The 12,531-nt window shown below is 42.2% G+C and overlaps 3 protein-coding genes across 6 annotated transcripts; 2 read left to right on the top strand and 1 right to left on the bottom strand.

Annotated features, from left to right (window-relative positions):
• The first annotated feature begins 1,208 nt into the window (after positions 1-1,208).
• On the top strand, positions 1,209-2,154 carry mtrfr (mitochondrial translation release factor in rescue). Its single transcript, XM_019885785.1, has 2 exons — positions 1,209-1,605; positions 1,812-2,154. Exons 1-2 carry the CDS (start codon positions 1,324-1,326, stop codon positions 2,040-2,042), a joined length of 513 nt encoding a protein of 170 aa, XP_019741344.1. The 5' UTR covers positions 1,209-1,323; the 3' UTR covers positions 2,043-2,154.
• rilpl2 (Rab interacting lysosomal protein-like 2) lies at positions 1,486-12,100 on the bottom strand. 4 transcript variants are annotated; one of them, XM_019885784.1, is made up of 6 exons: positions 11,438-12,100; positions 10,563-10,714; positions 10,291-10,407; positions 9,247-9,268; positions 8,581-8,609; positions 1,486-1,588 (listed from the first exon to the last, which is right to left on the bottom strand). In XM_019885784.1, exons 1-4 carry the CDS (start codon positions 11,729-11,731, stop codon positions 9,247-9,249), a joined length of 585 nt encoding a protein of 194 aa, XP_019741343.1. In that variant the 5' UTR covers positions 11,732-12,100; the 3' UTR covers positions 1,486-1,588; positions 8,581-8,609. The 4 variants fall into 4 exon arrangements, with proteins under 4 accessions (XP_019741343.1, XP_019741342.1, XP_019741341.1 ...); XM_019885783.1 differs by lacking the exon at positions 9,247-9,268 and having other exon boundaries at positions 8,581-8,639; XM_019885782.1 differs by lacking the exon at positions 8,581-8,609 and having other exon boundaries at positions 1,500-1,588; positions 9,208-9,268; positions 11,438-12,099.
• LOC109525154 (N-lysine methyltransferase KMT5A-A-like) lies at positions 2,715-6,841 on the top strand. The gene is made up of 8 exons (XM_019885444.1): positions 2,715-2,852; positions 3,489-3,636; positions 3,816-3,972; positions 4,047-4,134; positions 4,520-4,579; positions 5,068-5,171; positions 5,470-5,627; positions 5,717-6,841. The coding sequence occupies exons 1-8, from the start codon at positions 2,730-2,732 to the stop codon at positions 5,941-5,943; spliced, it is 1,065 nt and encodes a 354-aa protein (XP_019741003.1). The 5' UTR covers positions 2,715-2,729; the 3' UTR covers positions 5,944-6,841.
• Positions 12,101-12,531: the final 431 nt, after the last annotated feature.

Genomic DNA, 12,531 nt, shown 5'->3' on the forward strand with positions numbered 1-12,531 from the left:
AGGATGAGGGACTGTTTAAGAAATGGAATGAAGGGATGGAAAAATATAATGAAAGCAAGATGAAGGATTAGGGAAGGAGGATTGAAGGATGAAAAAACGTCCTGTTAGTATATGATATACTGTATACTAATTTAACAGTCTCGTTTTAAGCAAGCAGAATAGCGCCCCCTGCTGGTCCAATGCAAATTACACCACCTTATCGTTGCTCATCGAGTTGGACGCTTTTAAAAGGAATAGCTATTTTTTGGCTTTTGTTTTTGAAAATGCTGAGCTTTATACGGTTTTGTATTAATTGGGGGGGGGGTTGTGTTATTACTATTTTTTTGTCAGGTGCAAGATTTTAAAAAAGTTGAGAAAAACGAAGGACATTTTCAAAGTTAAATTATACTTGGTTTTAATATTTTTAATTGACATTGCAGTTTAATTTTTTTACACGTTTTTCACTGATTTTCTGATTTTTGTAAGAGGCATCTCTTACAAAAATCACCAAACTATAAAAACTGTAGACTCTTCATTTTTTTTTGCAAATCATCAAATTTATGAACATTTACAATAATCCCACACTGTAGTAAAGTAAGTACTGCACTACTGTAGTCCCAAAGTACAACACATGAATCATTTAGTTCTTGTTGGTTGAGGTTGTGGGTTTTCACTGTTGACACAAGCGATCAAGTTTCGAATGCACCTTACGTGTGCATACTAAATAATGGGTTAAATACGTCATGGAGAGATTGCTATTTTCTGAGGCTGACATGGGGTTTCCTGATGGACTATTTTTAGTCCACCAGAGGAGACGACAGGAAGTATGGTACTGTACAACCACGGTGTTTTTTTTTATTGAAAAATATTAAAATAGAGTACCTAAAAAAATCGTTGCTGAAAGTGCTATATATAAATGAAAATCAATCATAAAACTAAGTTACTTAAAAATACCAAAATATGATCACTAGCTGAAAAAATAAACCATTGTTTTTGAATACATTTTGTTTACATTTAGCTTCTCTAAATTTGTCTTCAGTTATTAACATTTCTGTTATTAAACTGTATTACATTAGAATCTCTGAAAAGTTTCACGTGAAAAAATATACAGTGTTGTTAAATTCACACAGCAGAAAGTGCAGTTTAATACTTGTCCGCTAGAGAGCGACGAAGTTTACAAAATGTGTTTTGCCTGCGAGGAAGAGCAGCCGGTAGGGTATTTTTTTTAAGCGGAGAAGAAGATTTGACGGACCGCAGTCAAATGTAAACACAATGTAAAAGACATGTAAATAAGTCATAGCTCATTTATCGACATTTAATTTTTTTTTGGACGTCCTTGAAAGTATGTCGAGGCTTTCCCTGTTCGTTCGCTTCATTTACAACGGCCTAGCGAGTGGAGTGCCACGGAACAGCTCCCCCGGGGTCTCCTCGGTGGTGAAACCGCCCCCCGGTGCACCGACGCGAGTCGCGGTTGCCGGAAAGAAGGACCTGGTCGACCTGGTCCACCTGGAGGAAGACGAACTGGAGGAGCAGTTCGTAAGGGGCTCCGGACCCGGGGGGCAGGCCACCAACAAGACCAGCAACTGCGTGGTTCTGAAACACATCCCCTCTGGGATTGTCGTCAAGGTTAATTGTTGCTATTGAACTCTTGAGTCATTAGTGTTCTTTCCCTTCCTGTTTCTCTTTGTATTTTTATTTTGATGATTCAAGAACGTACACACACGTAAACATTTGTTCAAATACAAGCCCTTTAGTGTCTTAAATTCCTGAATTCCACATATGCTGTGTTTTGGGAAAAAAGTATCTGTTGACGTCATTATTTGCCCTTGCAGTGTCATCAAACTAGATCAGTGGACATCAATCGAAAGCGAGCGCGGGAAATAATGCAACAAAAACTGGATGTTTTCTACAAAGGAGAGCACAGCGACATCCTGGTAAGAAAGAAAGAGGCTGAGGTCAAGAAGCAAGACAAACGCAGGAGAGTCAAAGAGAATCTGGAGAGGAAGAGACTGTTCAAAGAAGGCCTCCAAGCCCAGAACACTCCTGGGAAGGAAACTGTTTGAAATCAACAGGGACACTTGAAGCATTAGGAATCTTTTTTTGCCTTCCCAAGAATGCAAAAATGAGACAATTTTTATGAAAACACTGTCTTGATTTTTTTCTTTTTTATGTGTTAAATATTTTTTTTCCAGATTAAAGAACTGAATCAAACAAAAAAACATTTGCATCACAGCGCTGCTATTTTATATGTACAATATTTTGCAGTGAACCTTCTAATATTTTGGTTAGATTGATTATCAACTGATAATTGCCTTGATTATACCAACTACTGTTTACTATCGTCTAGTAAAATTTTAATACATAGACCAAAGTTCCAAGTTAGCGTTCTTCCTATTTGACAAGAGCTGGAAATGCAGCCAATGAGAGAGCAGTATAGACGCAGATGACTCCGCCTATGTGAAGCAAGTTAACCAATTAGAGAGGCCCGTGGGTTTTTAAATTCGAACACGTTTTTACTGCACGCACACAAACACGGGTGATTTGTATGTGTGTGTCGACGGTCGCCGCAACAATAAACAAGTTAAACCCGGAGGAATATATTTAATCCACCATCCATCATGTCGGACATGTAGTCGCAAAATTGACATGGCAAAAGGTAACCAAAATATTTTTTTTGTTTGGTTTTGTGTGGGCGTTAGATTGTACACCAAAAAGCAGCCACTACACGGGTTGAATGCGTAACAAAACTAATGGATCGTATGTTTGCAGGGAAGAAACAAGTGCAAAGGACGGACAAAAAGCTGGAAAACGTTTTTGTCGGCAAATTCATCTCGGAAGAGACGAAAGAAAACCGTCCCGTGGCTAGCAAAGAGGTTTGTTTGATGACTACGCGGCACAAAGTAGTCCCGCCTCAGCGGGCTTTTTATTTATATTCTTTTAACAGGTTCCCGAATGTTATCGAATGGAGATACCAAAAACAATTACATTAAGTAGAACTAAGCCAAAATACGCCCCTCAACATAAACTGTAGAATCCATGTTGTGTGCCTTTAATGGGCGTGGCCTAACGAATAATGTCAGTGCCCCCGACTCCAACTTCATGTGGTTAGTTCTGTGTGAGCATCTGCTCCTTGCGAGTGTTCTCATTTTGTATTATGTTTGACTGTCCCACTGAATAAAGATCGCCAACTGCGGCTCTCCTTGGCTATTTGGAAAAGGCATTACAGTATCTTAATTGTTGCTTTTTTCCACTTTCACTGTGGCCGAAGCTCCCCATAATTAGTTTTGGCTTGAGCTAAAAAAAAAAATTGGCTCAAAATATACATTTGCTTTGATTTGTTTTGAGCATGTGTAATGCATTAAAGTCAACAAAATTCAAAGTGTCCCTTGCATACTGCCATTTTTCCATAAGCGGCTCTCAAAGGGACACCATTTTGGTATCCCTGGTCTAACACTTTTTTTGTCCCTGTGTGTACAGTATTTGCAAGTAATCATTAACCACCTTTGCAGCCAGATTGCACGAGAAAAGCACATCAAAGCGTTCTTCTGAGTCCACCTTGTCTGAAAAGGGCCATATCGCCTCTAAGCGACGCTTCCAGTATGCTCATTCAAGACGGAAATGACACGGACGTCAGTTGCGTAGCCAAGGCGCACAAAGGTGAGGAAGTAGCCACGTTAGCATTGCGTGTAGCAGCACAACAGGGCTAAATGCTAACTGCTGTCATTGTAGATGCCTCAAATGAAACCAAGGTCGCCAATCAACCGTGGCAAAAGGAAGCATTAGCATTGCGTGTAGCAGCACAACAGAGGGCTAAATGCTAACTGCTGTCATTGTAGACGCCTCAAATGAAACGCAGCCTGAGCTGCGCGAAACCAAGGTCGCCAATCAACCGTGGCAAAAGGAAGTGACACCGCATGCAAACGTGGCCCAGGCGGACGAGCGCAAACTTCCAACACCCAAACCTCGAAGTCGGAATCCTCGCAAAGGGAAAAAGTGCGTTGAGAAGCAATAATTCCACCACTAGCGAGAAGCAACACGTCTTGTAATCGTATCATCTTTCCCTATAGGGTGGAGAGTAACGCTTCGCAAAACAGGAAGGTCACAGACTTCTTCCCAATCAGGAGGAGTAACAGGAAAACTCAAGCAGAGTTGAAGGTTAGTTTGTCATCAATTGCTAGTCATAGTCATTCAACTTTGGGACCTTTTCTGCCTCTTCTCGCTGTTGATTATTCCGCATATCTTTCATTCGTCCCAAATGCTGCCTGGCAAGGACGCAATAACCGATAATTCTTTCATTTGTCTTATTCCCTACCTCCCCGCCTTCCTTTCCTGTGTCCTCTGCTCACCCCTCCCCTCTCTGCTTAACCAAGAAGGGCGGGGGGCGGAGGAGGGGCTGCTGGCCTCTCGTTATTTTCAAAGACTGGTTCATTTAGTGATCTCTGCAAACAGCCAATCATATTGTGCTCTTAAAAAAAACAAGAGGAAGAGCACATTACCGATGAGAGACACCAAACTATTTGTTCGCATGATTTGTTTTCAGAATGAAGAGCACAAACACTTGGATGACCTGATCAAGAACGGCATCGAAGAAGGAATGCAGGTAATGACTGCGGTGCAATGTATGCCTATTTTAGTATTCTCAAACCAATGTATCCGCGTCTCCTGTGACATTTGGGAGGCGTTATCTTTCATACATTCCTAAGTGTATGACCAAAAAAAAATCAACATTTCCCAATAGTGTTAGTTGCAGTACGGTATTCACAATTGGTCGCCTTTTATTTAGTAATCTAATTTAAACGGTGGAAATGGAATTTGTTTGGATTTACGAAAAAAAAAACATTCTCATGGGAGAAAATGTGTTCCGAGGTTAAACAATGGCCCTCCTGTTGAGAGTGAAACAAGTGTAAAGCTCACCACTGTTAACAACGGAAAAGTAAACGGTTTTAAACGCGTGAATAACAAAATCATAAAAGGTGACTCACAAGTGCAAAAACTAGGTCAATTGGTTGGTGATTTTTTTTTTTTGAATGCCAATTACCAATATTTGGTCGAGTTAAATTTTTTTTTTTTCCCTGTTTTTGTCCACAGGTGAGGGTGATCGAAGGCAAAGGCCGCGGCGTGTTCGCCGAGCGACTCTTCAAAAAGGGCGACTTTGTGGTGGAGTACCACGGCGACTTGCTGGAGCTGGCCGCGTTAACAACGGAAAACTGAACAGTTTTAAACGCGTGAATAACAAAGTCATAAAAGGTGACTCAAGTGCAAAAACTAGTTCAATTGGTTATTGATTTTTTTTTTTAATGCCAATTACCAATATTTGGTCAAGTTAAAAAAATTTTTCCCTGTTTTTGTCCACAGGTGAGGGTGATCGTAAACCAATGAACACGCAGGTCCCCCCCCCCAAAATGATAGCGTTCGCTCAGAACATGTGATTCTTCAAGCAGTGTCAGACATTCACGATTTTAACCTGTTTTTGTGACGACCGCTCTGCAGCATCGATGCTACGAGCGAGACGAGCCGCCTGGGCCGCCTCCTCAACCACAGCAAGGCTGGCAACTGCCAGACCAAGCTGCATGCCATTGACGGCTCGCCTCACCTCATCCTGGTGGCGTCCAGGGACATCGAAGCGTCTGAAAACAATGAACACGCAGGTCCCCACCCCCCCAAAATGATAGCATTCGCTCAGAACATGTGATTCTTCAAGCAGTGTCGGACATTCACCATTTTAACCTGTTTTTGTGACGACCGCTCTGCAGCGTCGACGCTACGAGCGAGACGAGCCGCCTGGGCCGCCTCCTCAACCACAGCAAGGCTGGCAACTGCCAGACCAAGCTGCATGCCATTGACGGCTCGCCTCACCTCATCCTGGTGGCGTCCAGGGACATCGAAGCCGACGAGGAGCTGCTGTACGACTACGGCGACCGCAGCAAAGAGGCCATCTCGGCTCACCCTTGGCTCAAGTATTAAAACTAACAAAACAACTCCACTCGCCCCTTGCAAAACAAAAAAAAAAAATTGTGACGCTTCAGTGTTTAAAAAGATGCTATGGATGACTCGTCCTGACAATTTTTTTTTTTAAAGGACGTACAAAAAATGATTTTAAACTAACTTGCAGTTTTTTTGCAATTTTAATCATGCTCCTTGTACATTTTTCCTGCTGTAGAATATTTTATCTTGGAGTGAATGTTACACATTGTCTACTGTTGTGACATTTGCCAGCTTTGTAAATTATGAGCCGCGCTGCGCCCGATAAGACGCGATGAGCTGAAATGAATTTCAGGAATGAATGCATCAAAGTGACATGAGGAGATGAATGTTTACTTTGTAGCTCATTGGGGGGATAAACCAAATTTTCAACCGTCAAGATAAACATTCCAGGGTATCGAAGTGCCAGCTTGTAAGGAATTCAGTTTACAAAAGTGCGAATTACAAAATACTTTTCGGATTACTTGATCATCAGTGAAAATCACTGACTGGACGCTTCACCGGGTACACCTTGGAAGTGCATCACAAGACTAAGCCAGCGTGGTTTGAGCTTCATGTGTTTTTGAAAACTTCAGTTAAAGACAATTTTTTTTTTTGTCTGCATGTTAATTCATATTACCGGTAACCTAATGTGCACCTCCCCCCCCCCAATTTATCCTCCACTGAACTAATGTCCATTCTTGTAAACAGTCTTCAATAAACCTAATATGCATGTTTTTTTTTAAACATTACTATTTGGCGTCTAAATGAATTTAATGTACAGTCTAAATGAAATGTGTTTTCTTTTACTGGAGACCATTTTGTCATCAATGAACGTAAATGTACATTTTCACCAGTGTCCCAATAAACCTAACTTCTGTGTTTTTGTGAACATCTGAAACTAATTTAGTTGTCAATGAGCCCGTTTCCACAAAATGAACATGCTTATTTTCTTATCAAAGACAATTTAGTCTTCAGTACACCTAGTGTCGGTGATTACGTGCCGTAAACATCAATGTGTGCTGCGTTTTAAACAGCAGACCCAGACAATTGAGTGTCGAATGAGCCAAATGAATCCATTTGAGTCACCAAAATTTTTATACATTAACACAAATTTGAGTCTTCAATAATCGAGCAACCATTTCAATTTAACCTGTTCCGTGAGCATGCTTGTACCTCAAATCATTCCCCCCCATTGAAATGAATGAACATGCCATTAATCTGTTCCAGACTCCCCAAACAACAGCCAACAATTTTATACTTTTTTTTCCCCCGTTGCGGAAAAACAGTTTTCTATAATTATTGTCCTTTATAAAAACATCGTAATGACATAATTTTTAAAAGTATCAACCGTTTTTTTGTCACACTTTGCATCAACTAAATGGCCTTTGTGCTGCTGCTCACCTTGGCCAGATGGGAGCAGTAAAAGACAGCCAGATATTGCGTTAACGGACGTCTGTAGCGTAGAGCCATCGCTGTTCCTCTCAAAGGATAAAGAATAATACGATGGTGAGTACCGTTAAATTGAATGTCTGGTCGGTTGCTTACAACAGTTATACGCATGTCCCATGACGTGTTAACGGGATGCAAAGCTAGCAGAAACTAACTAAAGACTACGCCGTGTGTTTGTTTTTAATACACATCTAATGCTCTGTTTGATGTTTAGTCTGACAGTAAACTTCAACTGGGACTGGCATAAAACAAATTGAGTCCTCTAAATCCATTTGAGTCACCACCATTTTTTATACATTAACACAAATTTGTGTCTTCAATAATCGAGCAACCATTTCAATTTAATCTGTTCCGTGAGCATGCTTGTACCTCAAATCATTCCCCCCCATTGAAATGAATGAACATGCCATTAATCTGTTCCAGATTCCCCAAACAACAGCCAACAATTTTATACTTTTTTTCCCCCGTGGCGGAAAAACAGTATTGTATAATTATTGTACTTTATAAAAACATCGTAATGACATAATTTTTAAAAGTATCAACCGTTTTTTTGTCACACTTTGCATCAACTAAATGGCCTTTGTGCTGCTGCTCACCTTGGCCAGATGGGAGCAGTAAAAGACAGCCAGATATTGCGTTAACGGACGTCTGTAGCGTAGAGCCATCGCTGTTCCTCTCAAAGGATAAAGAATAATACGATGGTGAGTACCGTTAAATTGAATGTCTGGTCGGTTGCTTACAACAGTTATACGCATGTCCCATGACGTGTTAACGGGATGCAAAGCTAGCAGAAACTAACTAAAGACTACGCCGTGTGTTTGTTTTTAATACACATCTAATGCTCTGTTTGATGTTTAGTCTGACAGTAAACTTCAACTGGGACTGGCATAAAACAAATTGAGTCCTCTGTTTTTTTTTTTCCTTTTTGAAGAATTGCTCGCCATTTGCCAAAGTGCTCCTTCTTGTCAAGTGAGTCCAGTGCCATCATATTGCGCTCGTATTTCAGATTCACGGCCTTTGCGTCTCAAGGCAATACTGATCAGGTCTTGTAGAAGATGCAGGTGTACCTAATGATTTGCCCCACAAGAAGAACTAAAACCTTTGTTGTACATTTACAATAAAGGCAATGTGTTCACTTTACAAGAGTACAAAAAAATATATAAAAGTGGTTCTGAAAACCTTGCATACAATCCAGTCTCGCCAGGGTCTTCTTTGTCTTCTTTTCTTACTTCCGTCGAAATGAAAACCTAGCGACAGGGGGAAAAAAAACAAGTTAGTGTGGGAAAGCATTCGGGCATTGGAGGGAAAAGTGCACCGGAGAAACTCCAGTGAGTGTGAAATTGAATGTCTGGTCGGTTGCTTACAACGGTTATACGCATGTCCCATGACGTGTTAGCAGGGGGTGCAAAGCTAGCAGAAACTAACTAAAGACTAAGCCGTGTGTTTGTTTTTAATACGCGTCTAATTTTCTGTTTGATGTTTAGTCTGACAGTAAACCTCAACTGGGACTGGCATAAAACAAATTGAGTCCTCTGTTTTTTTTTTTTTCTTTCTGAAGAATTGCTCGCCATTTGCCAAAGTGCTCCTTCTTGTCAAGTGAGTCCAGTGCCATCATATTGCGCTCGTATTTCAGATTCACGGCCTTTGCGTCTCAAGGCAATACTGATCAGGTCTTGTAGAAGATGCAGGTGTACCTAATGATTTGCCCCACAAGAAGAACTAAAACCTTTGTTGTACATTTACAATAAAGGCAATGTGTTCACTTTACAAGAGTACAAAAAAATATATAAAAGTGGTTCTGGAAACCTTGCATACAATCCAGTCTCGCCAGGGTCTCTTCTTTGTCTTCTTGTCTTACTTCCGTCGAAATGAAAACCTAGCGACAGGGGGAAAAAAAACAAGTTAGTGTGGGAAAGCATTCGGGCATTGGAGGGAAAAGTGCACCGGAGAAACTCCAGTGAGTCAACATCGTATTGGTCACAAGTATGTGATTAGGCTCAGGATGAGTGAGCGCACCCTGATGCATCGCATGGTGTCATGTGCTGTCGCTTCACGGCAAACACATCCGTTTGCTTCACGCCTCGTCGTTTTTGGGAAGCCGCCGTCTATGCCGACTGAATTATTATTGTGGTGAGCGGTGGGCTATGATCAACGATCGACTTTGTGAGTTCTCTCCGTGCAAAGTGCACGCACTTTTTAATGGATCCATGAGCAATTTCATCAGAATACCCTGCTCATAACTGAACACTTAGACGACGGCGCAAATTGCGAGTTGAACGGGTTGCCAGGCGATGCAATTGCACATGTGGCGCATCAAATACAAAAAAATTACAAATCTATAACTCAGCCCATTATTACGATGACGTTATTGTTTATGAATGGCGCTTCAACTGCTTCAAATGCTCCTCACAGGTGAAGAAAAAAAAGTCGCTGAGTGTCTATGGGACAGGTGTGAAAAATGCCCAAATTTCAAACTAATAACATTCCCAGTAACATTCCTAAGATGATTTCCCAGGGCAAACAACAACAGGTCAAAAAAAAAAAAAAAGAAAGAAAAATTTAAAAGCCAATATTGGCCAATCAAAGTGGTTGCTCCTTAATTTTTCGCACAAGTATCTGTACTTCTGGTGAAGTAGAAAGTATGAAAGCTGGGCAATCCAACAACATATTGCAACAAAGAGCTGACTGAAATCATTGTCCTGTACATTGTCCCCCAACTTAAAAATAGAAGTAAAACCAACTCCGCAAATGATTTTGGAGCAAACAACTTGCTTGCTTTGCACTAACTAAAACTGCTGCCATTATGTCAATAATTTATATTTTAAAGTTGTTTCAACTTCATTAACTCTTTTGTCCAAAGAATACAGGTGGTATTTTATTCACAGGTTAAGCACTCACAGTTTTCCAATGGTGGTCTTCTCCTCTTTTGCATCGTTGATCGCGGCCGCTCCGTTCTGAGCTGGCGCGTCCAGGTCCACTTCCACCATGGCCGATTTGCCCTGTGGAAGAATTCCACTGCACAAACACAAATGAATCCCACGTGAGCCATTTCCACGCCAAACTGTTACGAGAGGACACTTCAACACGTGAGGGTGAACAATAAAAAGCAGAGCAGGCCGCTTTACAGCACGGACGGTATGATAAAATTCTCGGTGCGCAATGACGTTTACCTCTTGTAGAGTTGCAGCTCCTCTTGGGCCACCATGAGCTGGGCCTTCAGCTGGTTCCTCTCCTGTAGGACCTCCTTCAGCTCCTGCATGGTGAAGCGAGGCCTGTTGGGGTCGCTCAGGTCCACAACCATTTGATTGGCTCCCACCGCTTGCTTCAATGACAACATTAATGTCATGAAGCAACTCAACTCACAAATGGGATTTTTTTTTTTAATCAGACGATAGGTGGGAAAAACAAACAAACAACTTAGGTGAATCCATGAGTAGCTCATTTTAAATATGCTGTACTCTAATGTCCTTGCATGTGGGCAAGGAGAGCCTTAATCGCTGATGCGCTCTTAGCCTTTCACTGTCTGTGACATAAAGTCAAACACACAAATATTAAGGGAACACTCATGAGAAACTGGAGGCCGCAACTCACCCCCTCATACTCACACGAAGACTAACCAATGCAACTCAAGCGACACACGTCACTTCCTAGGCCACGCCCCTTAAAGGGGGACTCAAAGGCCCCCCAAATCTTCACAATAATACATTCTACGTGCCCCCCACTAGTCTAAACGTGGTATTCTTATTATTTCATTCACAGAATGAGAATCAAGCACATTCATCCATCGATTTTCACCAATGTCAGAGCACAGCCATTTTCTCTTGTACCGCCCCCTGCTGTCGATTGAAAGTGAGGTTCAGTGCCCTCCGTGGCACTGCAACTGTCACGACTCTCCTGTATTCTGGGTTTGAGCACTATAGATCAGGATGCTGATCGAAGTCAACAACGTATCCTCATATTTAGGCAGTCAACTCCACTCCATTTAACTTTGGAAAAAAAAATACATCTTAAATCGTACTCCTGTTATTTATTTTCACTGCCTCACCGTTTCCTGCCCGGTGGAGCTTTCCGTGACGACGCGGTCCAATTCGCTCTTGAGGTTGTCCCGCTCCATTTTCAGCTCCTCCAGGGACAAGTTGTACTTGTTGACCATCGTCTCGAACATCTCCAGCACGCGGACTATGCGAAATTGGAGGTCGGACACCTCTTCGCCCGTACGGCTGATCCTCAACAAGTCTCGTCCGACAACGTACGAGATGTCGTACACGTCCTCCACAGTCAGCTCGAAGGCGTCCTTTTCGAACGCCAATGCGGGCGACGACTCCTCGTGGAAGTCCATGCTCACAAGGGGGCGAACTAGAAGTGCCCGTTCGTTATCTTCGTCGCTCCCCTACGGTGTTTATGGCAGTAGCGGGTGACTTCTTCCAGAGGAGCAGCACTTCCCCCATGACGCGTCCGCCAATGGCGAGGGCTACCCTGGCGGCAGAGGAGGGCTAGTATCTTAGCTACAGGTGAGAGAGCACAAAGAGTAACGAGCGTAGTTGAGAGGATTCCTCTCCATTCCTTCACTCTCTAGCGAACTAAAGTCGAAGTTTACCGTTGGTAATAGTGGCTAAACATTCGCTTTTCGTACTGTTTCGCCACATAAAGAGGTCCAGTTTGGAAATGAATTGGTACTGCTTTGAATTGTAAACCCACTTTGGAGTGTGCTCTGACTAAAGCGTCAATGCTAAAGGCGTTAGAAGCCCGCTAGAAGCAAAATGGGTAACCAATAGCATGCCGAAGGCTGGAACGTCAAGCAGATGACGCGCCGGGATCTGTCTTGGAGCGCTCCCATCTTTTTTCTCCAATCACCATGGCAACCAGCGACTCCAAACACGCCAAAATGCTGAGTTCACTTGCGCCGAGCAGTAAATTTTGTGAACAACAGAATGCTACCCAATTGCTATGAAAAGTGCGTGAAAGGGCTGCTGCCAGTGTTGGGCAAGCTACTTGGAAAATGTAGCCAGCGAAACTACAAGCTATTCTACATGAAATGTATCTTAACTACTCTTGAAGTTACCCACTGACAAATGTATAGTAAATGAATTTGCAAAGTGACAAAAGTAAAAACTACAGTGAAGCTACTTCAATTGAGTG

This window comes from Hippocampus comes, unplaced genomic scaffold (assembly GCF_001891065.2).
Source record: "Hippocampus comes isolate QL1 unplaced genomic scaffold, H_comes_QL1_v1.1 scaffold78, whole genome shotgun sequence".
NCBI lineage: Eukaryota > Metazoa > Chordata > Actinopteri > Syngnathiformes > Syngnathidae > Hippocampus > Hippocampus comes.